This window comes from Cnephaeus nilssonii (assembly GCF_951640355.1).
Source record: "Cnephaeus nilssonii genome assembly, chromosome: 17".
Taxonomy (NCBI): Eukaryota; Metazoa; Chordata; class Mammalia; order Chiroptera; family Vespertilionidae; genus Cnephaeus; species Cnephaeus nilssonii.
Window position 1 is genome coordinate 40,806,099 of NC_137088.1, and position 24,506 is coordinate 40,830,604.

The 24,506-nt window shown below is 61.8% G+C and overlaps 2 protein-coding genes across 4 annotated transcripts in view; one reads left to right on the top strand and one right to left on the bottom strand.

Moving 5' to 3' along the window:
• The window catches only part of LOC307113377 (nischarin), a 65,007-nt gene extending 57,294 nt beyond the window's left edge, over positions 1-7,713 (top strand). For 2 of the 3 annotated variants that reach the window (XM_079795010.1, XM_079795013.1), the window contains exons 40-69: positions 27-72; positions 174-250; positions 461-586; positions 785-858; positions 1,002-1,076; positions 1,333-1,455; positions 1,742-1,789; positions 1,975-2,052; positions 2,147-2,293; positions 2,682-2,819; positions 2,907-2,966; positions 3,300-3,476; positions 3,559-3,645; positions 3,757-3,906; positions 4,000-4,056; positions 4,144-4,327; positions 4,696-4,845; positions 4,931-5,035; positions 5,179-5,286; positions 5,369-5,562; positions 5,651-5,795; positions 5,872-5,996; positions 6,085-6,250; positions 6,331-6,440; positions 6,524-6,643; positions 6,726-6,875; positions 6,947-7,051; positions 7,136-7,282; positions 7,358-7,474; positions 7,552-7,713. In XM_079795010.1, coding sequence (XP_079651136.1) covers positions 27-72; positions 174-250; positions 461-586; positions 785-858; positions 1,002-1,076; positions 1,333-1,455; positions 1,742-1,789; positions 1,975-2,052; positions 2,147-2,293; positions 2,682-2,819; positions 2,907-2,966; positions 3,300-3,476; positions 3,559-3,645; positions 3,757-3,906; positions 4,000-4,056; positions 4,144-4,327; positions 4,696-4,845; positions 4,931-5,035; positions 5,179-5,286; positions 5,369-5,562; positions 5,651-5,795; positions 5,872-5,996; positions 6,085-6,250; positions 6,331-6,440; positions 6,524-6,643; positions 6,726-6,875; positions 6,947-7,051; positions 7,136-7,282; positions 7,358-7,474; positions 7,552-7,608 — 3,446 coding nt within the window. In that variant the 3' untranslated portion in view covers positions 7,609-7,713. The remainder of the gene's footprint in view (positions 1-26; positions 73-173; positions 251-460; positions 587-784; positions 859-1,001; positions 1,077-1,332; positions 1,456-1,741; positions 1,790-1,974; positions 2,053-2,146; positions 2,294-2,681; positions 2,820-2,906; positions 2,967-3,299; positions 3,477-3,558; positions 3,646-3,756; positions 3,907-3,999; positions 4,057-4,143; positions 4,328-4,695; positions 4,846-4,930; positions 5,036-5,178; positions 5,287-5,368; positions 5,563-5,650; positions 5,796-5,871; positions 5,997-6,084; positions 6,251-6,330; positions 6,441-6,523; positions 6,644-6,725; positions 6,876-6,946; positions 7,052-7,135; positions 7,283-7,357; positions 7,475-7,551) is intronic. The other variant, XM_079795014.1, reaches the window with a different exon arrangement.
• NT5DC2 (5'-nucleotidase domain containing 2) lies at positions 7,622-24,353 on the bottom strand. The gene is made up of 14 exons (XM_079795018.1): positions 24,049-24,353; positions 19,733-19,917; positions 19,530-19,604; positions 19,219-19,274; positions 18,986-19,079; positions 18,654-18,782; positions 18,486-18,546; positions 18,306-18,408; positions 18,093-18,194; positions 10,161-10,242; positions 8,438-8,524; positions 8,214-8,354; positions 8,065-8,129; positions 7,622-7,979 (listed from the first exon to the last, which is right to left on the bottom strand). Exons 1-14 carry the CDS (start codon positions 24,278-24,280, stop codon positions 7,718-7,720), a joined length of 1,674 nt encoding a protein of 557 aa, XP_079651144.1. The 5' UTR covers positions 24,281-24,353; the 3' UTR covers positions 7,622-7,717.
• Between the last annotated feature and the right edge of the window lie 153 nt (positions 24,354-24,506).

Consider the following 24,506-nt stretch of genomic DNA (forward strand, 5'->3'; position numbering starts at 1 on the left):
CAGAACCATCCCATCCTTCTCCCCAGAAATCTCCGGCCCTCACTGCCCGACGAAGTGTGACCCTAATGCCAAGTGAGTGAGCTCGGCCTGGAGCCGGTGGGCAGTTGGGGGGGGGGACTGGGGGCAGGGCAGGGGCTGGGCGGGCCTCGGCTGACGGCTGTCACCCCTCCCAGCTGCGTGCAGGACTCGGCGGCGGCCCCTGCCTGCGTCTGTGCCGCGGGGTACTCGGGCAACGGCACCTACTGTTCAGGTCCAGCCACACGGATGCCCCGAGTTCCCCATGAAATTTGGGGGGGAGGGGCTTTCCCCGCAGAGCCCTCTCCACGCCTCTAGACCCAGTCTCTCCCTGTCCCACTCGGGTCTTAGCCTCCCTCTGACCTTTCCTTTCGCCCATGCCGTCCCCTGTCCCCACTCCATCCCCTTGCCTGTTCCTCACCACCCCTTGGGATCATCTACCTAGAGGTGGACCCCTGTGCTCATGACCACGGGGGCTGCTCCCCCCACGCCAACTGCACCAAGGTGGCGCCTGGGCAGCGGACATGCACCTGCCAGGATGGCTACACGGGCGATGGGGAGCTGTGCCAGGGTGAGGCTGGGATCCCCAACCTGGGCGTATGTGGGACCGGGGGTCTGGTTTCAGTGATCTGAGTCAGACTAGGAAGGGCTGAGGGGCACACGGGGTGTGGGTCCTGGGGCTGCTGAGAGTAGGGGATGAGCACCCAAATGACCAGATGAATGCAGGGGCCACCTAAGGCCCCCCTCATCCCAGTGTCTCTTCCCCCAGAAGCTAACAGCTGTCTCATCCACCATGGGGGCTGCCACGTGCACGCAGAATGTATTCCCACAGGCCCTCAGCAGGTCAGCACAGCAGTGTTGGGCCCTGGGGCTGTGCCATTCCCCATGGGTAGGGGTTGACCAGGGCTGGGGAGGGAGGTACTCCTGTCCAGGGTGCTGGCCTGCTCTTGGGTCCCAGCAGCCCCCCGAATCAGGATTTGGGACAGGTCTCCTGCAGCTGCCGCGAGGGTTACAGTGGGGACGGCATCCGGACATGTGAGCTCCTGGACCCCTGCTCCCAGGTCAGGCCCCAAGCTCCACCCCATTTCAAGGGGGAGGCGATCAGGCAGGAACCAGCCCTCCTTGTCCCCAGCAGGGTTCTCGGGGCCTCTGAAGGGTGAGCCACCTCCCCACTGGCTCAAAACTGGCTGATCAGTAGGAAACAGCTTTGGGGGGCCAGGGGTGTTGGACAGGCATCCTTCTGGCTCCTTTCCCAGGGGTGGTTGGGGCAGAGCAGTCCTGGGAGCTGCTGATGCCTCTCTCCTGTCCTTGCCTCAGAATAATGGAGGCTGCAGCTCCGATGCCGTGTGCACAAGCACAGGAGACGGTCAGAGGACGTGCACCTGTGACCCAGCCCACACCGTGGGGGACGGTTTCACCTGCCGTGGCAGCGTCAGCCTGGTAATGATGCCCAAGTCGGACCCCTGACCCAGCCTTGGCTCTGTCCGCTTGGGTCTGACCCGTGATCTGATCCTGATCCTGGCCCCGACCATGACCCTGAGCCTGACTCCACTGGGCCTCTGGTCCATGAAACTAATCCTGCCCCTAGCTCAGACCCCCTGGCTTTCCTGTCCTCATCTCTGTGTCGGCCAGACCTTGGGCTGTAGGTGCTGGGACAGGCACCGGGCCCTAAGTGGGCGCCGTCCCAAATCTGAGCTGGTCCTTGCCTCCCCTGCTCCCCCCCCAGGAACTCGTTCGCGACAGGCACGCCTCTTTCTTCAACTTCAACCTCTTGGTGAGTAACCGGCTGCCTCCACTTCCTCTGCCCTGCCTGGACGCTCTTACTGGCCCCGCCTGTCTGGGTCTTGGTGATCTCATTTGCTCAGGGGTTGGCTGGTCTGGTCTCTCAGAATCCAAGTCTTTCCCGGAAGATTCATGGAGGCCCCTCTTCCACTCCAGCTGTCTCCCCTCTTCCCCCAGAATTACCCCGAAATCAAGGGCAACGGGCCTTTCACAGTCTTCGTGCCGCGTGCGGATCTAATGACCAACCTGTCGCAGGTAACAGCTCCCGGGGCAAAGCTGGAGGGACGGGTATTGTGTGGGCAAAGGCAGCAGTCAGGGCCCCCCTTTACCCTTAAGATTCCTACTCCAGGACGTACTGGCCCGGATTAGAGCCCATCACCAGCTGGTGTTTCGCTACCATGTGGTGGGCTGCCGGCAGCTGCGGAGCCCCGATCTGCTAGAGGAAGGCTATGTCACCACGCTCTCGGGGCACCCGCTTCGCTTCAGCGAGAAGGAGGTGAGCCAGGCCCCACCAGACCGGAGCTGACGCAGACCCAGGACTCCCCTGCTTTTGAGCTCCCGCCCCTGCGAGCCTGTGCCCGTCCCCATACGTTTAAGACCCTCTCACTTCCCCCGGGCCGGAGCGGGCTCAGAGTTCCGCCCTGGACCCTGCCCACTACCATGGGCCTGTTCTGGGGCCCAATATTTCCCAGCCCTGGGTGGGTCCCCGCTCCCCATCCCGCCTGTGCCCCCTGCTGTTTCCCTGAGAGGTGAGACCGCCTTCTGTGTTGACCCCGCCCACCTGCCTCAAGATTTGCCCAACCAAGGCTTGGTCCCTGCCTCAGGCCCCACCCACAGCTCTTGAGCCACCAATCGCCTTCATTCAGCTTCGGCCTCGCCCCTAGGGCAACATATACATCAATGACTTCGCACGAGTGGTGAGCAGTGACCAGGCGGTGGACGGCGTCTTGCACTTCATTGACCGTGTCCTGCTGCCGCCCGACGTGCTGCACTGGGAGCCTGAGGATGCCCCGGTCCTGCGAGTATGGCCTGGAAGGCAGGCGGCTGGGGGCGTGGGATCCCTCCTCCCTCCCCACCGGAACTCACCGCTCACCCGCACTTTTCCCTAGAGAAATGTCACCGCCGCTGCGGACAGCTTCGGTTACAAGATTTTCAGCAGCCTTGTGACGGTATGCTCCCGTGTGTGAGCCTGCTGGTGTGTGCACACCCACCTGTGTACAGACCTGTCCCCTGTGTGAGCGAGCACGTCAGTGTGTTCAGGCCATGTTTGTGTGAGTGGGCTTCCCAGTGTGAGCACAAGGAGGCGCTGGCTCTGTGCCCACGTACCTGACAGTAGTCAGTGTGTGCGCAAGTTTATCCCTTGTATGTTCCCGTATCTGCCTGGGATGGCTCCAGAGGAGTGTGGCTGGTGGGAAGGCTGCCTGGGTCTCTGTGGCCCAGCCCTCTGCCTCCACCCACCAGTCTGACTAGGCCGTGACTGCACACCTCGTCCTCCCTGCCAGGTGGCTGGTCTCCTGCCACTACTTCGAGATGAGTCCTATAGGCCCTTCACAATGCTGTGGCCCACAGACTCTGCCCTGCGAGCCCTGCCGCCCGACCGCCAGGCCTGGCTGTACCACGAGGACCACCGAGACAAGCTGGCAGCCATTCTTCTGGGCCATGTGATCCGTAACACACGGGTGGGTGCACCCCCCACCTTGGTCCCCACTAACTGCCACCCAGCCTGCCTGCCCAACTCCAATCATGGCCTCATCTGCTCAGGCCTCGGCGTCTGACCTGCCCAACCTGGGCCCACTTCGCACCTTGTACGGGAACCCCATTTCCTTCTCGTGCAGCCGGGCTCGGCCGGTGAGTCTGGGGAGATGGCTGGAGTGAGGGAAGGAGGCAGGGGCCCTGGTATTAGGGGCTGGGCTGCTGTGCATCTGTGACCCCCACGTATCCCACACCCTGTACCTGCAGGGTGAGCTCATGGTGGGTGAGGATGATGCCCGAATTGTGCAGCGGCACCTGCCCTTTGAAGGTGGCGTGGCCTATGGCATTGACCAGCTGCTGGAACCACCTGGCCTTGGAGCCCGCTGTGACCGCTTTGAGACTCGGCCACTGTGGCTGGTAAGGAAGGCCAGAGGTAGACAGGCAAGGGCCCACGCCCACCTCTACTGTTCATCCGTCTGACCTTGCTGTATTGGCCTCCATTCCTTCTAGAAGATTTGCAGCGTCTGTGGGCAGGAACCGCCATGTCCCGAGGGCTCACAGGAGCAGGTGAGGGGCTGGGAGCTGAGTGGGGGTTGGGTAGGTCCCAGGTCCTCCAGGTTCAGGCTGGCTGCAGCCTGACTCCTCTTGGCTCAGGGAAGCCCCCAGGCCTGCCTGCGCTACTTCTCCAAGCTCTGGACCTCCCCTGCCCTGCGCTCCTTTGCACTGCGCAACCTCTGGGGCCAGCCCCAACGTCTGGCCAGGGGCTGCCACCGCAACTGCGTCACCACCACCTGGAAGCCCAGCTGCTGCTCTGGTCACTATGGCAGCGAGTGCCGCGGTGAGCATCCCGAGGTGGCAGACACTGCTGATTGGCTCTGGCTGCCAAGGGCACAGATCTGGCCATTCTTTCTGAGAGGTGTTGGGGTGCTCAGGGGCTGGGGGTGGTGAGTGGATTTTACTAGGAGAGAACGCTCCAAGAGGTGGGAGGGGTGTGTAGACGGTAAAGGACCCGGTGGGGTGTCCTGGGGGCCCTGGATTGTTCTCGGCAGCATGGGGACTCGGGTGGGTTGCTGCATCTGGAAGAGCCTGGGCTGCCACTGGGTGGAGGATGGACGGTGTGACTGGGCTGGGGCTGCCTGTGGGGCACAGGGGCAGTTCTGAGGAGAGTCCCTGACCCCACTTCACTTCTCCGACTCCATCCCCTAGCTTGCCCTGGGGGTGCCAGCCACCCCTGTAGTGACCATGGCGTGTGCATGGACGGCATGAGCGGCAGCGGGCAATGCAGGTGCCATTCGGGGTTTGCCGGGACAGCCTGTGAGCTCTGCGCCCCAGGGGCCTTTGGGCCCCACTGCCAAGGTGGGCTGTCCTGCCCCACCCTGCCCTGCCCCGACTCCCTTGGCCCACGTGCCAACTCCATCCTCCTGCTTGTCCCTTTCTGCAGCCTGTCGCTGTACCCCTCATGGACACTGTGATGAGGGCCTTGGGGGCTCTGGCTCCTGCTTCTGTGATGAGGGCTGGACCGGGCCACTCTGTGAAGTGCAGCTGGGTGAGTGACCCTGTGCTTGTGCCCACACTAGTGCATGCCCCAACTGCACACTCAGGTGGAGGCGCTGAGGGTGGGTGGGAGGAGCTGGGGCATCCAGGAGGGCAGCTACTAACCTTGATCTGTGGGGTGGGCCCTGGGGACAGAGCTGCAGCCGGTGTGTGTCCCACCCTGTGCACCCCAGGCAGTGTGCCGTGCAGGCAACAGCTGCGAATGCAGCCTGGGCTACGAAGGGGATGGCCGCACGTGTACAGGTGAGCAGGTGGGAGGGGACATGAGGTGGGAGGCCCATTCCCCTCCCGTCACCCGGTCCAGTCACTCTCTCCCTGCCCACAGTGGCGGACCTGTGCCAGGATGGGCGTGGTGGCTGCAGTGAGCATGCCAACTGCAGCCAGGTAGGGACAGTGGTCACCTGTGCCTGCCTGCCAGACTACGAGGGTGATGGCTGGAGCTGCCGGGCCCGCAACCCCTGCGAAGACAGCCACCGAGGGGGCTGCAGCGAGCACGCGGACTGCCTGAGTACCGGCCCAGTGAGCAGGCAGGGAGCCCAGCAGCTGGGTGGGGAGGTCCCAGCGGGTGCCCAGTCCCTAAGGGCACCTGCCTGCTCTCCTGCCCCAGAACACACGGCGCTGTGTGTGCCACGCCGGCTATGTGGGTGACGGACTGCAGTGTCTGGAGGAGCCCGAGCCACCTGTGGACCGCTGCCTGGGCCAGCCCCCACCGTGTCACGTGGATGCCGTGTGCACGGACCTGCACTTCCAGGGTGAGCTTCCCTGCCTGCTCCCTGTGCCCGTTTCTTACCTCAGGGCCCCAGCTGACTGCATCCCTCCCTCCTGCAGAGAAACGGGCTGGTGTCTTCCACCTCCAGGCCCCCAGCGGTCTGAACTTCTCCGAGGCTGAGGCGGCATGCGGGGCCCAGGGAGCTGTCCTCGCTTCTCTTCCTCAGCTCTCGGCTGCCCAGCAGGTGCGTGGGGCCCAGGAGCATGGAGCCAAGCCTGTGGGAGCCCCTTGGGTTGGGCCTTGGGTCTCAATATCCCCCTCTCCCTCTACAGCTGGGCTTCCACCTGTGCCTTGTGGGCTGGCTGGCCAACGGCTCGGCCGCCCACCCCGTCGTTTTCCCTGAGGCAGACTGTGGTGCTGGTCAGGTGGGCGTCGTCAGCCTGGGCACCCGGAAGAACCTGTCAGAGCGCTGGGATGCCTATTGCTACCGTGTGCAAGGTGCAGCCGCCCCACCATGCCTCACTCCCCCGCTCTGCCCCTTCCCACTGACCCACCCACTGAACCCCCCTTTCCCACAGATGTGGCCTGCCGATGCCACGATGGCTTTGTGGGTGATGGGACCAGCATGTGCAACGGGAAGCTGCTTGATGTACTAGCCGCCACCGCCAACTTCTCCACCTTCTACGGGGTGTGCAGCGGCCCAGGGGGTTCAGGGTAGCTGGGGCCCCTGGGGAGGAAGCCCGCTCACAGCCCTGTCTCCCCACCTCCCAGATGCTGCTGGACTATGCAAATGCCACTCCTCGAGGTCTTGCCTTCCTGGATTTCCTGGACGATGAGCTCACCTACAAGACACTCTTTGTCCCGGTCAACGAAGGCTTTGTGGACAACATGGTAACTAGCAGGGGGTATGGCCTGCTCCCTCTGGCTGGCCCAGGCCAGCAAGCAGGGTGAGTGGCCTTGGCTTTACCCACAGACACTGAGTGGCCCAGACCTGGAGCTGCATGCCTCCAACGCTACCTTCCTTAGCACCAACGTCAGCCAGGGTACCTTGCTCCTCTCCCGCTCAGGCCTCAGACTTGTCATCAGTGGTGTGGACTCGGACAACAGTTCTAGGGCCCCTGTGGTAAGTCTGGCCATTGCCCTGCCCCCCTGACCCTCGCTCACCCACTGGACCTGACTCTGGTCTCCCTCCAGGCCCCAAGGACAGTTGTGGTTAGCCACGTCATCGTGTGGGACATCATGGCCTTCAATGGCATCATCCATACTCTGGCCAGCCCCCTCCTGACACCCCCACAGCCCGTGAGTTGGTGGGGGTGGGGGGCAGGCAGAGCTGCGAGGGCGGAGACAGCGTGGCCATGTCCTTCATGTTCTCCTTGTGTGCAGCGGGCGGTGGTGGCACCCGAGGCCCGACCTGTGGCAGCAGGCGTGGGGGCTGTGGTAGCCGCTGGGACATTGCTGGGCCTGGTGGCTGGAGCCGTCTACCTCCGTGCCCGAGGCAAGGCCACCGGCTTTGGCTTCTCTGTCTTCCAGGTAGGGCTAGGTTGGAGGTTGGGGGTTGGGGTCGTGGATCTTGCTCTAGGCCCCTCACCACTCACCTCTTCTCAGGCAGAAGACGAAGCTGATGACGACTTCTCCCCGTGGCAGGAAGGGACCAGCCCAGCCCTGGTCTCCATCCCCAACCCAGTCTTTGGCAGCAGTGATGCCTTTTGTGAGCCCTTCGATGTGAGTGTGGGGGACGGGGAATGGGGGAGTGGGCCCGGGCCTGGTCTCAGCCCAGCCACCCTCGGTCCTCCCTGCAGGACTCGCTCTTGGAGGAGGACATCCCCGACACCCAGAGGATTCTCGCAGTCAAGTGATGCTGCAGAGGCGCAGCGGGAGAGACCACTTTATTGCCCATCTGGACAGACGCCGCCCAGAGCGGGCGGGGCGGGAGGGCCGGGGCCTGTTGTGGACAATAAAGGTGTCTCAGCGGATGTGGGCCATGTCACTGAGGAAGGGCGTCTTCATGCAGCCGGTGCAGAGCTGGTCCATCCAGAGCGGCGCCTCGTGCTGCAGGGGCGTGCGGCGCGGGTAGAAGGTGAAGTCCACGCGGTAGTTGAGCAGGCAGCTGAGGGAGGCCATGTACAGGTCGGAGAAGCGCACGAGGCGCCTTGAGAAGTAGGTGGGGTTGTGGAAGGTGCGGAAGATGCTCCCAAACTGAGCGTTGAACAGGGCCTTGGTGATGCACCTGGGCGGGGAGACAGGCGGTTCTCCAAGGGGGCCACACAGGACAGGGCCGGACGGGGCTCCTGCTCTCGCCCCACCCTGCTCACCTCAACTCCTGCCGCTCCTTCACCCAGGAAGCCAGCACCTGCCGTGACTCGGCATCCTGGTAGGTCTGGGGGAGACGAGTGTGCCCTGGATGTGTGCGCCCAGGTGGCAGCCCCGGTCCCGCCCCCGGGAAACCTGGCCAGCCACTCACCTGCATGCGCTCCAGCAGCCCCGTGAGCGCCTGCTGCCACGTCAGCGAGTGCATGTACTGCTCCGTGTTGATGATGCGGATCTCGCGCTCCAGCTCGGGAATGATGGCACCTGTGCGCCAGCCGTGCCGCAGCATGAGGTCCTGGGGGCCAGGGTGGAGGACAAGGCTCAGCACCAGCTGGGGGGCACCGCCCCGGCCCAGAGGCCCAGTCTCGCCCCCCTCACCGCCAGGTCACTGTAGAGGTGATCTCCGAAGTAGAGCACACGAGGGCCGCGCCATTCTGTCAGACGCAGGAAGTCAAACAGGTTTCCCTGGGGACAGGAGGGGGACACGGCTGAGCCCAGTGTACCCCAGGGATTCCCACGCTGCCAGAAGCACGCCTGGCTCTCCCCCGCCTTCTCCCAAACCTCAGACAGTGAGGCCTCTCGGCCGGATGCCGGGCTGCCCTTTCCCGTGGCCTGTGGAGACAGCCTGTCTCCTCGGGGCTCTGGCCCTTGCTACCTCCGCCTCACACTCAGGCAGGGGGTCGCCTGCTGCAGGAAGGTCTCCTGTAGGCCTGGCATGGTGCCCGTGTGCCTCCAGAGTCTCCTCCCCAAAGCCTCCCACCCACCCCAGGCGAGGGACCAAGTCCACGCTGTGGGAAATAAACGGCAGCAGCGACCCCATGGCCCCGAAGTTCTGGCCTCCCTGGCCTGAGCCCAGAGGACCCGGCAGACCTCACTGAGGCCATCTGCCCCTCCTGCTCCGAAGCTGGAGAAAAGATGAAAACACTCAGCCAGGCTCACACACAACGGAGGAAGCTCCCAGGGGAGAAGCCAGGGGCCCAGAGCAGAAGTGCAGCAGCCACAGGGCAAGAGCCCACCCCCCAGGTGAGAACTGTTACTCAGCAAAAAGGAGTTACTAAAGCAGGAGGCCCAGGGAGATGAAAGCACGGGTGGTTGCGAAAGACTTCACTGTTGACAGGAGCTCAAGTGGAGAGGCTGAGGTTCAGGGACCTGCAGAAGAGGGAGGTATGATGGGCAGAGGGGATGTGCCCTGAGTGAACCAAGAGAGAGAATCTGGAGGCACGGATGCTGAGTCAGGAAGGAGCCTGAGCAACAGGAAAGGGAGGGAGGAGGGGAGAGAGCAAAGAAAGACAAGAGCCAAGCAGGATCCAACACACACGTCCGAACATCAGGCATAAGGAAAAGTCACATGCTCCCCACCAAGTTGCGTGACCCTCAGAGCAAGGGAAAGTCTGCCCGAGGGGGCCATGAGGACTTGGGGGGCCGCAGGGTGGGCGACAGAGCAGTGGCCGGGGCGGGAGCACTGCCCGCAGGCCAGGCCTCCACACCGGGTACTGTGAGGCTGCTCCCTGGCCCAACTGCGGCCTCACCCCGCCCCCTCCCGGCTTCTAGAGCTCCAGCCCCTAAGAAGCCCCGCTCACCAGCTCAGCCAGGACTTCCGCATTCCATCCTGGGCCAAATGCCTAATCAGCTCCAGCTCAGAGCCACCCCCGCAACCCCCTACCATGCGCCTGCCTTCTCATCTTCCTAGGCAACGGGGCGGGGAGGTCTCCTAGAGCAGCGGTTGCCAACCGGTGGTCCCTGAGGTCCGAAAGGGTGGCCACCGCTGTCCCAGAGGCCCGGGAACCGCTCCAACCAGGCATGTCTGGCTGCAGCAGAGCCCGCAGCGCCGTTTACTGGACACTTAGCGAGTGCCTGGCCAGTCCAAGGCCTAGCACCCCTCAGTACGATGCCTCTTACAGACGAGGGAGGCAAGGCGCCCTCTCCATCAGAAGTGGAGTTAGAATCCAAATGCAGGCAGCCTGCCCCACAGGCCAAGCGCTCGACACTGCCTAGGCCTGTGCCTGAGAGCCACTCCCTGGTGCCCCCGCCCCTGGGCCTTCGGTGAGCCTTGTGTGCCATCCACTCACCCAGGTGCTACTCCCACCAAGATGGCTCTCACCTGCCGATAGATCTTGCCCTTTTCCAGGCTGGTGATGCGGTCCCACTGGAGCGAACCCTTCTCATCAAGTTTTCGGAAAGGCCTAGGGTCGGGGGTAAAGGGCGTGACTTAGTCTGTGGCAAGACCACAAACTGGGTACCATCCCACTCGGCAAAGGCCCACCTGCTCACGTGCCAGCAAGAGGGCATCTGCACCCCGAGCACAGGGCAGTGAGCAAGAGGGCATCGCACCCCAAACACACACAGCAGTGAGCAAGAGGGCATTGCACCCCAAACACACAGGGCAGTGAGCAAGAGGGCATCGCACCCCAAACACACAGAGCAGTGAGCGAGAGGGCATCGCACCCCAAACACACAGGGCAGTGAGCAAGAGGGCATCGCACCCCAAACACACAGGGCACTGAGCGAGAGGGCATCGCACCCCAAACACACAGGGCAGTGAGCAAGAGGGCATTGCACCCCAAACACACAGGGCAGTGAGCGAGAGGGCATCGCACCCCAAACACACAGGGCACTGAGCAAGAGGGCATCGCACCCCAAACACACAGGGCAGTGAGCGAGAGGGCATCGCACCCCAAACACACAGGGCAGTGAGCAAGATGGCATCGCACCCCGAGCACACGGCAGTGAGCAAGAGGGCATCGCACCCCAAACACACAGGGCACTGAGCAAGAGGGCATCTGCACCCCAAACACACACGGCACTGAGCAAGAGGGCATCGCACCCCAAACACACAGCAGTGAGCAAGAGGGCATCGCACCCCAAACACACAGGGCAGTGAGCAAGAGGGCATCGCACCCCAAACACACAGGGCAGTGAGCAAGAGGACATCGCACCCCAAACACACAGGGCAGTGAGCAAGAGGGCATCGCACCCCAAACACACAGGGCACTGAGCAAGAGGACATTGCACCCCAAACACAGGGCAGTGAGCAAGAGGGCATCGCACCCCAAACACAGGGCACTGAGCAAGAGGACATCGCACCCCAAACACAGGGCAGTGAGCAAGAGGACATCGCACCCCAAACACAGGGCAGTGAGCGAGAGGGCATCGCACCCCAAACACACAGGGCAGTGAGCAAGAGGGCATCGCACCCCAAACACACAGGGCAGTGAGCGAGAGGGCATCGCACCCCAAACACACAGGGCAGTGAGCAAGATGGCATCGCACCCCGAGCACACGGCAGTGAGCAAGAGGGCATCGCACCCCAAACACACAGGGCACTGAGCAAGAGGGCATCTGCACCCCAAACACACACGGCACTGAGCAAGAGGGCATCGCACCCCAAACACACAGCAGTGAGCAAGAGGGCATCGCACCCCAAACACAGGGCAGTGAGCAAGAGGGCATTGCACCCCAAACACAGGGCAGTGAGCTAGAGGGCATCGCACCCCAAACACACAGGGCAGTGAGCAAGAGGACATCGCACCCCAAACACACAGGGCAGTGAGCAAGAGGACATCGCACCCCAAACACAGGGCAGTGAGCAAGAGGGCATCGCACCCCAAACACACACGGCACTGAGCAAGAGGGCATTGCACCCCAAACACACAGGGCAGTGAGCAAGAGGGCATCGCACCCCAAACACACAGGGCAGTGAGCAAGATGGCATCGCACCCCGAGCACACGGCAGTGAGCAAGAGGGCATCGCACCCCAAACACACAGGGCACTGAGCAAGAGGGCATCTGCACCCCAAACACACACGGCACTGAGCAAGAGGGCATCGCACCCCAAACACACAGCAGTGAGCAAGAGGGCATCGCACCCCAAACACAGGGCAGTGAGCAAGAGGGCATTGCACCCCAAACACAGGGCAGTGAGCTAGAGGGCATCGCACCCCAAACACACAGGGCAGTGAGCAAGAGGACATCGCACCCCAAACACAGGGCAGTGAGCAAGAGGGCATCGCACCCCAAACACAGGGCAGTGAGCTAGAGGGCATCGCACCCCAAACACACAGGGCAGTGAGCAAGAGGACATCGCACCCCAAACACAGGGCAGTGAGCAAGAGGGCATTGCACCCCAAACACAGGGCAGTGAGCTAGAGGGCATCGCACCCCAAACACACAGGGCAGTGAGCAAGAGGACATCGCACCCCAAACACACAGGGCAGTGAGCAAGAGGACATCGCACCCCAAACACAGGGCAGTGAGCAAGAGGGCATCGCACCCCAAACACACACGGCACTGAGCAAGAGGGCATCGCACCCCAAACACAGGGCAGTGAGCAAGAGGGCATTGCACCCCAAACACAGGGCAGTGAGCTAGAGGGCATCGCACCCCAAACACACAGGGCAGTGAGCAAGAGGGCATCGCACCCCAAACACACAGGGCAGTGAGCAAGAGGACATCGCACCCCAAACACAGGGCAGTGAGCGAGAGGGCATCGCACCCTGAACACACAGCAGTGAGCAAGAGGGCATTGCACCCCAAACACACAGGGCAGTGAGCAAGAGGGCATCGCACCCTGAACACACGGCACTGAGCAAGAGGGCATTGCACCCCAAACACACAGCAGTGAGCAAGAGGGCATCGCACCCCAAACACACAGGGCAGTGAGCAAGAGGGCATCGCACCCCAAACACACGGCACTGAGCAAGAGGGCATCGCACCCCAAACACACACGGCACTGAGCAAGAGGACATCGCACCCCAAACACACAGCAGTGAGCAAGAGGGCATCGCACCCCAAACACACAGCAGTGAGCAAGAGGGCATCGCACCCCAAACACACAGGGCAGTGAGCAAGAGGGCATTGCACCCCAAACACACAGGGCAGTGAGCAAGAGGGCATCGCACCCTGAACACACGGCACTGAGCAAGAGGGCATTGCACCCCAAACACACAGCAGTGAGCAAGAGGGCATCGCACCCCAAACACACAGGGCAGTGAGCAAGAGGGCATCGCACCCCAAACACACAGGGCAGTGAGCAAGAGGGCATTGCACCCCAAACACACAGGGCAGTGAGCAAGAGGGCATCGCACCCTGAACACACGGCACTGAGCAAGAGGGCATTGCACCCCAAACACACAGCAGTGAGCAAGAGGGCATCGCACCCCAAACACACAGGGCAGTGAGCAAGAGGGCATCGCACCCCAAACACACAGGGCAGTGAGCAAGAGGGCATCGCACCCCAAACACACAGGGCAGTGAGCAAGAGGGCATTGCACCCCAAACACACAGGGCAGTGAGCAAGAGGGCATCGCACCCTGAACACACGGCACTGAGCAAGAGGGCATTGCACCCCAAACACACAGCAGTGAGCAAGAGGGCATTGCACCCCAAACACACAGGGCAGTGAGCAAGAGGGCATCGCACCCCAAACACACAGGGCAGTGAGCAAGAGGGCATCGCACCCTGAACACACGGCACTGAGCAAGAGGGCATTGCACCCCAAACACACAGCAGTGAGCAAGAGGGCATTGCACCCCAAACACACGGCACTGAGCAAGAGGGCATTGCACCCCAAACACACAGGGCAGTGAGCAAGAGGGCATCGCACCCCAAACACACAGGGCAGTGAGCGAGAGGGCATCGCACCCTGAACACACAGCAGTGAGCAAGAGGGCATCGCACCCCAAACACACAGCAGTGAGCAAGAGGGCATCGCACCCCAAACACACAGGGCAGTGAGCAAGAGGGCATCGCACCCCAAACACACAGGGCACTGAGCAAGAGGGCATCTGCACCCCAAACACACACGGCACTGAGCAAGAGGGCATCGCACCCCAAACACACAGCAGTGAGCAAGAGGGCATCGCACCCCAAACACACAGGGCAGTGAGCAAGAGGGCATTGCACCCCAAACACAGGGCAGTGAGCTAGAGGGCATCGCACCCCAAACACAGGGCAGTGAGCAAGAGGGCATCGCACCCCAAACACACACGGCACTGAGCAAGAGGGCATTGCACCCCAAACACACAGCAGTGAGCAAGAGGGCATCGCACCCCAAACACAGGGCAGTGAGCAAGAGGGCATCGCACCCCAAACACACAGGGCAGTGAGCAAGAGGGCATCGCACCCCAAACACACAGGGCACTGAGCAAGAGGGCATCTGCACCCCAAACACACACGGCACTGAGCAAGAGGGCATTGCACCCCAAACACAGGGCAGTGAGCTAGAGGGCATCGCACCCCAAACACACAGGGCAGTGAGCAAGAGGACATCGCACCCCAAACACAGGGCAGTGAGCAAGAGGACATCGCACCCCAAACACACAGGGCAGTGAGCAAGAGGGCATCGCACCCCAAACACACAGGGCAGTGAGCAAGAGGACATCGCACCCCGAGCACACAGGGCAGTGAGCGAGAGGGCATCGCACCCTGAACACACAGCAGTGAGCAAGAGGGCATTGCACCCCAAACACACAGGGCAGTGAGCAAGAGGGCATCGCACCCTGAACACACGGCACTGAGCAAGAGGGCATTGCACCCCAAACACACAGCAGTGAGCAAGAGGGCATCGCACCCCAAACACACAGGGCAGTGAGCAAGAGGGCATTGCACCCCAAACACATAGCAGTGAGCAAGAGGGCATCGCACCCCAAACACACAGGGCAGTGAGCAAGAGGGCATCGCACCCTGAACACACAGCAGTGAGCAAGAGGGCATTGCACCCCAAACACACGGCACTGAGCAAGAGGGCATTGCACCCCAAACACACAGGGCAGTGAGCAAGAGGGCATCGCACCCCAAACACACGGCACTGAGCAAGAGGGCATCGCACCCCAAACACACAGGGCAGTGAGCAAGAGGGCATCGCACCCCAAACACACACGGCACTGAGCAAGAGGACATCGCACCCCAAACACACAGCAGTGAGCAAGAGGGCATCGCACCCCAAACACACAGCAGTGAGCAAGAGGGCATCGCACCCCAAACACACAGGGCACTGAGCAAGAGGACATCGCACCCCAAACACAGGGCAGTGAGCAAGAGGGCATCGCACCCCAAACACACAGGGCAGTGAGCGAGAGGGCATCGCACCCTGAACACACAGGGTAGTGAGCAAGAGGGCATTGCACCCCAAACACACAGGGCAGTGAGCAAGAGGGCATCGCACCCTGAACACACGGCACTGAGCAAGAGGGCATTGCACCCCAAACACACAGCAGTGAGCAAGAGGGCATCGCACCCCAAACACACAGGGCAGTGAGCAAGAGGGCATCGCACCCCAAACACACAGGGCAGTGAGCAAGAGGGCATTGCACCCCAAACACACAGGGCAGTGAGCAAGAGGGCATCGCACCCTGAACACACGGCACTGAGCAAGAGGGCATTGCACCCCAAACACACAGCAGTGAGCAAGAGGGCATCGCACCCCAAACACACAGGGCAGTGAGCAAGAGGGCATCGCACCCCAAACACACAGGGCAGTGAGCAAGAGGGCATCGCACCCTGAACACACAGCAGTGAGCAAGAGGGCATTGCACCCCAAACACACGGCACTGAGCAAGAGGGCATTGCACCCCAAACACACAGGGCAGTGAGCAAGAGGGCATCGCACCCCAAACACACAGGGCAGTGAGCGAGAGGGCATCGCACCCTGAACACACAGCAGTGAGCAAGAGGGCATCGCACCCCAAACACACAGCAGTGAGCAAGAGGGCATCGCACCCCAAACACACAGGGCAGTGAGCAAGAGGGCATCGCACCCCAAACACACAGGGCAGTGAGCAAGAGGGCATCGCACCCCAAACACACAGCAGTGAGCAAGAGGGCATTGCACCCCAAACACACAGCAGTGAGCAAGAGGGCATTGCACCCCAAACACACGGCACTGAGCAAGAGGGCATTGCACCCCAAACACACAGCAGTGAGCAAGAGGGCATTGCACCCCAAACACACAGGGCAGTGAGCAAGAGGGCATCGCACCCCAAACACACAGCAGTGAGCAAGAGGGCATCGCACCCCAAACACACACGGCAGTGAGCAAGAGGGCATCGCACCCCAAACACACAGCAGTGAGCAAGAGGGCATTGCACCCCAAACACACAGCAGTGAGCAAGAGGGCATTGCACCCCAAACACACGGCACTGAGCAAGAGGGCATTGCACCCCAAACACACAGCAGTGAGCAAGAGGGCATTGCACCCCAAACACACAGGGCAGTGAGCAAGAGGGCATCGCACCCCAAACACACAGCAGTGAGCAAGAGGGCATCGCACCCCAAACACACAGGGCAGTGAGCAAGAGGGCATCGCACCCCAAACACACAGGGCAGTGAGCGAGAGGGCATCGCACCCCAAACACACAGCAGTGAGCAAGAGGGCATTGCACCCCAAACACACAGCAGTGAGCAAGAGGGCATCGCACCCCAAACACACAGGGCAGTGAGCAAGAGGGCATCGCACCCCGAGCACACGGCACTGAGCAAGAGGGCATCGCACCCCAAACACACAGGGCAGTGAGCGAGAGGGCATCGCACCCCAAACACACAGGGCAGTGAGCGAGAGGGCATCGCACCCCAAACACACAGCAGTGAGCAAGAGGGCATTGCACCCCAAACACACAGCAGTGAGCAAGAGGGCATCGCACCCCAAACACACAGGGCAGTGAGCGAGAGGGCATCGCACCCCAAACACACAGCAGTGAGCAAGAGGGCATCGCACCCCGAACACATGGCAGTGAGCAAGAGGGCATCGCACACCAAACACACACGGCACTGAGCAAGAGGGCATTGCACCCCAAGCACACAGCAGTGAGCAAGAGGGCATTGCACCCCAAACACACAGGGCAGTGAGCAAGAGGGAATCGCACCCCGAGCACACGGCAGAGCAAGAGGGCATTGCACCCCAAACACACAGGGCAGTGAGCAAGAAGGCATCGCACCCCAAACACACAGGGCAGTGAGCAAGAGGGCATCGCACCCCAAACACACAGGGCAGTGAGCAAGAGGACATCGCACCCCAAACACACAGGGCAGTGAGCAAGAGGACATCGCACCCCAAACACACAGGGCACTGAGCAAGAGGGCATCGCACCCCAAACACACAGGGCAGTGAGCGAGAGGGCATCGCACCCGAGCACACGGCAGTGAGCAAGAGGACATCCGCACCCCGAACACACGGCAGTGAGCAAGAGGGCATCGCACCCCAAACACACAGGGCAGTGAGCAAGAAGGCATCGCACCCCAAACACACAGGGCACTGAGCAAGAGGGCATCGCACCCCAAACACACGGCACTGAGCAAGAAGGCATCGCACCCCGAGCACACGGCACTGAGCAAGAGGGCATCGCACCCCAAACACACAGGGCAGTGAGCAAGAGGGCATCGCACCCCAAACACAGGGCAGTGAGCAAGAGGGCATCGCACCCCAAACACACACGGCACTGAGCAAGAGGGCATTGCACCCCAAACACACACAGCAGTGAGCAAGAGGGCATTGCACCCCAAACACAGGGCACTGAGCAAGAGGGCATCGCACCCCAAACACACACAGCAGTGAGCAAGAGGGCATCGCACCCCAAACACAGGGCAGTGAGCTAGAGGGCATCGCACCCCAAACACACACGGCAGTGAGCAAGAGGGCATTGCACCCCAAACACACAGCAGTGAGCAAGAGGGCATCGCACCCCAAACACACAGCAGTGAGCAAGAGGGCATCGCACCCCAAACACATGGCACTGAGCAAGAGGGCATTGCACCCCAAACACACAGAAGTGAGCAAGAGGGCATCGCACCCCAAACACACAGCAGTGAGCAAGAGGGCATCGCACCCCAAACACACAGCAGTGAGCAAGTGAGCATCGCACCCCAAATACAGGGCAGTGAGCAAGAGGGCATCGCACCCCAAACACACAGGGCAGTGAGCAAGAGGGCATCGCACCCCAAACACACGGCAGTGAGCGAGAGGGCATCGCACCCCGAGCACACGGCACTGAGCAAAAGCTAGTCCCCACTCCCTGGCCCGCCGCCCCTGCCAGGCCCATACTTGCGCGGGTCGGTGAAGAAGCTGGGTTTGTCCGCCTGGACGATGACCACATCAAACAGCTGGCGCCAGTCGGGACCCACCATGTGCCGCATCCCCTTGTCCCTGGGCAGGAAAGGGCACAGGTGGGACAGGTGGTCGGAAGGACAATGGGGCCAGCCCGCTCCCACCTGGACCCCCCCACCTCCCCCACCCCCATGGTGGGGCGGGGCTCACACGAAACTGAACGGGCTGTTGGTGATGAGGAACAGCTGCTTCCCGTGGTCCACCAGGCGGCTCAGGACGGCGAACGTCTCGTCCCCTCTCAGGATGTACTTCTCTAGGGGGCAGATGCGTCCGTGAGAGCCAGCCCTGCGCCTGCCAGGGCAGGCTGCAGCAACCACTGTCCACCCTTACCCATGTCCCGCTCGATCCACTGGTACATGAGGCCCTTCACGTGCACATCTCGAATGGCATCCTGGGGGCAGTGGAGGGACAGTGAGGTGCAGTGGTGACCAGGAGGGCCTGCCCGTTGTGTCTGGACTCCACCTTCCCTGCCACCCCAAACGGGCCCAGCATCCTCACCGTGACATCCTTGTAGAGGTGCGCTTGGTCAAACTCCAGGCCGTGGCCCAAGAAGTGGTCCACCACGCAGGAGAGCAGCGCCATCTCCGGCAGCGAGAAGATGTCCATGAACTGCTTGATGGAGGGACCCTGAGGAGGAGGAGGGCACTGCTTCAGCTGCCTCTCCAGCCCCACAAGCCCCAGCTCTGAGGACCCAGGGCTCCAAATCTGCCTGCGACACTGGTAGAGGGGTGCAGCCTGTGGGTCAGGGGTGTGGGCACGGCCTCCTAGGGAGCCAGCACCCACATTGAGATCACTGAGCGGGCTGCCCTGGGCAACAGCAGAGTGAGTACCTTGCCATAGAAGTCGCTCATCTGGTACAGTGGGATGTGCTGGGTCCCCCCATACAGGTCGATCACCTCCTCATCTGGCACAGGCTGCAGGCCCCTGGGTGGGCACAGAGACATCAGTCCCAAGTGGTCCTGAGCCCGGGCAGAAGTGCAGGGTGGGGAACAGTGGGGTGAGGCAGGACAGTGTGGACTGGAGCAGACGACTGCGGTGGGGTCAGGGCGGAGGCAGCACTGACCTGTAGGCCGTTCCCAGTTGCACATAATGGAAGGCATCGATCTTCATCAGAAGGCTCTGGGGGCACCAGGGGAGCGGGATGGCGGTGAGGAAGGAGTTTGCCTTCGGCCATGAGCCAGCCTTTCCCACCCCCTACACTGAAGCCCCAATTGGATGGTATCAAGGGGACCACAGACACACCAAGAAGCTAAAGCTATGAATGAGGCCACGGGGTGACAGACGAGCTCCCTCCACAGGGGATGGGGAACCAAGAAAGTGGCTGATACACAACCAGTAAGGAGGGGCGGGGGGATCGGTGGTCTAGCCACTCACCTTCTGAATGTCATAGTGGAGGCCACGGATAGCAAAGCTGGGATTGTAGTCATACTTCCGAATGCCCTCTGGGTACTGTTGGGGGAAAGCGGACCAGGCCTGAGCCAGTGGCACGGCCACACCGCTGGCTGGGCAGCTGCCTCGCAGGATCAATTCAGCCACCTGCTCTCCAGGGCCTGGGAACCCTGCCTGGCTAGCCTCACCTTGTAGTGCTCAATCAGGATGTCCCGGGCGGCACTGAAGATCTCTGGATGCAGGGAGTCTGCGTACTGGGCCAGCGTGTAGTCATAGTCGAAGCCGTAGACCTCGACATCATGCAGGCTGATCTCATTGTTGGCATAGATGGCTGCTGGGTTTAGGAGGCTGCAGACCTCGGGGGGCAGGAGGTCTAGAGGAAGGAGATGCAAGTGTGAAGATGACGACCACGCAAGCAGCAAATGGCTACCGAGCACTTTCCAGGTGCCCAGCCCTGGGAGTCTCCCAAGACACCCAGGATGGGTCCTTAGCCCAATGCTGCAGGTGGTCAAACGCAGAGGCTCAGAGAGGTCTTTGCCCAGGGTCACATGCTGGGTCAGGCAGAGCTGGCAATGGCTGGAACTACCGTGCGGTCCTGGGTTACACCATCACCTGCTGCCCACCACGTGCACCCAGCCTGTGCCTCCTCCAGGCTCTCAGAAGCCCCATCGGACACATGGCTACGTGCTGACCCCCTCCACCTTGCCTGAAGCTGGGATCAGGGCTTGGCAACGTTATTGGAGTGGGAGATATTGGGTAGCCCGCCTGCCACTCGTGTTCCCAGCTCTGAGCACCTGCCAGCCTTTGAATCAAGGCCTCGCTAATAGGATTTCAGTGGCCTGCCAGCCCACATAATGACATTTGCTGCCTCTGGCCAGGGAACATTGCTAATTACGACAGGCAGGACGTGTGATGTCGGGATGTGGGCCGTTACCCAGGCTGCCCCCTCTGAGGATGCAGCCATAACCACTCCAAGCCCCTGGCTGCTCCAGAGGGGCTGAGTGGGACACTGGGCAGAGTGAGCTCAGGGTCCCAGGCTCATCTGCCTTAGTTTCCTTATCTGGACAGTAGGGGAGGTGGGTGGGGGAAAGGCATGGGTTTTGAAGTCAGATCAGACCAAGCCCTCTTCCTCATGGCTGTGACTTCAGGAAAGTCACCTCACTTTTGGGCCTCAGTTTCCTTGTCTCTGAAAGGGGAAATAAAAGTTGTACCAATAGAGATATTAAAAAAATTGTGCCAGCCAAAACCGGTTTGGCTCATTGGATAGAGCATTGGCCTGCGGGATGAAAGGTCCCAGGTTCGATTCCGGTCAAGGGCATGTGCCTTGGTTGCGGGCACATCCCCAGTAGGGGGTGTGCAGGAGGCAGCTGGTCGATGTTTCTCTCTCATCGATGTTTCTAACTCTCTATCCCTCTCCCTTCCTCTCTGTAAAAAAATCAATAAAATATATATTTAAAAAAAAATTGTGCCAACCTACAGAACTACTATGAGGGTCATGGAATGCTCTGTGCCGCATTCCCACTCTGCACCTGTGGCAAAGCAGGATTAAACGGTCAATGCGCCTCCTCATCCTGGATGTCCCTAAGGCACTCAGGGAGCAGGGGCTGCAGGGGGAAGGGAGCAGGCAGGACAAGGTGCACAGGAGCCTTGCAGGGGCTCCTTTCCGGAGACCTCCAGCCTGTGGCTGAAGTCCAAGCAAACACCCACGCCTCTAGGAATTCCTGCCTCAGCCACAGTCGGTCACGTTCTCAAAGCAGAAGCCCTTGGCCTTGCAGCTGCCTGTGCTCGGAGGCAGACACTTGCTGATGAGCTCCCAGGCTGGAGGCTCCTCCTGAACACAGGCTCCACCCCTACCCCCTCTCCTTGGGGGCCAAGTGCAGGGAGTGGGTGGGGGAACAGGTGTGGCTGGTTCCTCTGGTGGACCCAGGCCAACGTGGGCCTGGCACAGGGCAGCTGTTTAGACGATGATTCCTGGGTGCAGACAAAACACTCCTCACTTGGAGGCACGTGAGCGACAGCTGCCTTTAGCCTTTCAGGGAGCTGCTTCTGAGAGGCCCCTCATCCGGTGTCAGCAGGACCCTGGGCCTTCCCCTCCCCGTGGCCCTGAGTTCCTGGGCACCACCCATGTCCAGGAGTTCCCCAGGAGGGGAGGGGTCTGCTCGGCAGTACAGCCCCCTGTGGGCAGAGCTCTGGCCAAGTCCAGGCTTTCGCCTCTCCCCTGGAGGATGTTCCCAGCGATGGACAATTCTCCTAGGAACGAAGCAGGATGGGAAGCAGCCCCAGGGCCTGGCTTCCTGACCCGACCTCTGGACTGACAAAAACCACAGCTCTGGGCCACAAGGTCCCACTCCCTTCCACAGGGCCAGGTGAGCCCGGGGTGCCCCTCAGCCACACTGGCCTTCCAAGTTCATTGGTCTCACTGCCCAGCCCCCACCCTTCTTTTTCCTCCTCAGCCCCCAGCTCCAAAGCCTGCCCAAGTTCCAAGGCTAAACCCTCCCCGCTCAAGTCAACTTGTGGGTGCCACCCTCCCAGCTGCTGCTGGGTGCACTCGCTGGGTGCCTTAGAAGCTCAACTTGTTCAATCCTCACTCCAATCCAGTGAGGTGATTACACTGACTCCTCTGCCATCCAGAGGAAGACACTGGGGAGGTCAAGTCATGTTCCACTGGATAGCAGCAGACAGTGGAGTAGAGATTTGAATTCAGCCATTCCACTGGCCTTACTCACTGGGCAGCCTCAGCCCAGCCTCCCTCTGATGTGGGAGGGGGCAGGGCTGGCCTGGGGCCTGGCACTGGGCAACAATTTGCCCAAAGGCATTAGCCCAAGACCTAGAAAACCCAGTCAGAGGGGAGTTGGGCTGGCTGGAGTTGGAAGGGGCCAGGAAGGCTGGTTCATCCTGGCACTCACCCTGGCATTAGCAAATGACCTTGCCCCTTTCCCATCAAGAGCAGCTTGGGGCCTCCATGAAGATATGAAGATCCATGGGAGTCCTGAGAGACAAAGCCCAATACACCTCCCTAGATCCCACCCCCAACACCTGCGAGGTAGGTTTTTCAAGCTGCTCTTCAGCAGGTCTTAACCTTAAATAGCATCCCAGGCCTGCCCCCTACACCCAGATGGGGAGTGCATCCTCAGAGAGGCCCATGGGCTTCTAAGCCATCCTTCCTCAGGGGTCGGTGGTAACCGCTCTGCTCCAGCTTCTCAAGAGATGAGTCCAGTCCACCCACCCGCCCAGGTTTCCACACAGTCAGTGGGGCAACCCCCACTCAGTCAGTCAGCTGGAATATTCCAGACAGGGCCCCCGTCTTATCAGACAACGAAGCCCTGTCACCCATGGGGGCACCTCCGGAGGCTCCCCGGCCCTTCTTGGCCTGGGTCTGAGTCATCGCCACAACCCTGCGACAGCCGCACCAGGACTGTTTTACACCCGAAGACAGCGACTTTCACCCCTTTTCATCTCATGGCACACAAACGAATTACTAAAATTCTGCAGCACACCATAAAATAAGTTTTTTGTCGATATGACCGAAAAACAAAAGGTATAATTTTGACTAATTCACAGTGGACGGCTATGGTCATTTTTTAATTTGACCATCTAAGGGAAAAGAGGTCAGTGCCCCGGACTAAATACTTGGGTATTGCACGTTTTAAAAATTCTCGCGGCGCACTGGTTGAAATTGCTGACCTAACACGCTGAGGGTCTGAGAGGGTGAGGCTCACTGGGCACCACCCAGCTGGACAGTGATAGGGCCGAGACCCAAACCACATCTGTCTGCTGCAGAGGCAGGGCCCCAGGGGACCCCTGAACAAACATCAGCGCTCTCAACTCTCTGGCCTCCCCAGCCCGCCCCAGCCTGGCCCCCTCAGAGGAGGCTTCAGCCCATTTTGCAGAGGGAGAGAGGAGGCCACAGGAGACTTAGTGCGCACTCCGGCCGAGGACGCGGCAATCCTTCTGGACTGGAGCCATTTGGTCTCATCCCTCCTTCCCCTCCAGGTCTGAGCGCCCCGGGCCTCCAGGGCGGAATCTCGGGGGGCCTGGAAGTCTCATCGGCGGACGCCGAGGTCGGCCAGTCCCTAGGAGCCAGTTCCGGCCAGCGCCGCCGGCTGGCTTTGTCCCTGCTGCTCCCGCCCCAACCACGGCCCCCACGAGAACAAGGGGTTGGGGGCGTTTCCGCAGCGGCCTCCCGGCAGGCGGGACCCCGAGGAAAGAGGGCCGGGGCCCTCCATTCCGCGGTCGCTTCAGGAGCCGCGAGCTCCTGCACACGGAGCCGGCGAACAAACCTCCAGCTTGTCCGCTTCAGGCGTCGGGGCGTCCGCGGAGGCTCCCGGGACGACCCAATGGAGCCTCTCCCGGACAACCGCCCGGCCCTCGGAGTCCCAGCGAGCCCCACGGCAGCGCTCCCCACGAAGAGCGGCACCCCGACGGCTCGGGGGCGGTGCCCCCGCGCGCGCCCGCAGCCGCCAGGACACCCCCCGCCGGCGCCGTCCCGCTCGGGCTCACCCACCGTGCACCAGCCTCCGCATATCTTGGTAACGAGCCCACAAGTGCGCGCTGAGCTCGGAGCCGCCAGCGGGGGCCAGGGCGGGCGCCGAGCGCGGAGCGCCGGGGCAGTGGGCGCTGGGGCCCGGGGGGCCGCAGCCGGGGCAGGAGGGCGAGGACGAGGTGGCTCGCGGCCTGCCGTGGCCTGGGCACGGCAGCCAGCGCCGAGCGGCCGCCCGCAGCCCCACGCCCGCCATGCCCGCTGCGCGCCGCCCGCCCGCCGAGCCCACGGCCCGTCGGCTGGTCCACCACCCCCCGACTGCGCGCCCGCCACGGTGGCCGCGTGCTCCTCACCGAGACCGGCCAATGGGCGCGGCGCGCGGAGCCAGGCCGGCCAATAGGCGCGCCCCTTGGCCCGGGAGGCGGGAGGCCCCGGGACGGGGAGGGACGGGCTCCCCAGCCCCCTTCCTCTCCCCCGTCTCC

Bases quoted from the DNA above. Each gene is read 5' to 3' on its own strand.
- NT5DC2 (XM_079795018.1), bottom strand. From the start codon at position 24,280: ATGGCGGGCGTGGGGCTGCGGGCGGCCGCTCGGCGCTGGCTGCCGTGC. The intron at 19,605-19,732 runs GTGAGGCTAGCC...TTCCCCCAACAG, and splicing joins TCCTGATTGAGCACTACAAG to TACCCAGAGGGCATTCGGAA. The intron at 10,243-18,092 runs GTATGGGCCTGG...CCCCGACCCTAG, and splicing joins TTCTTCACCGACCCGCGCAA to GCCTTTCCGAAAACTTGATG.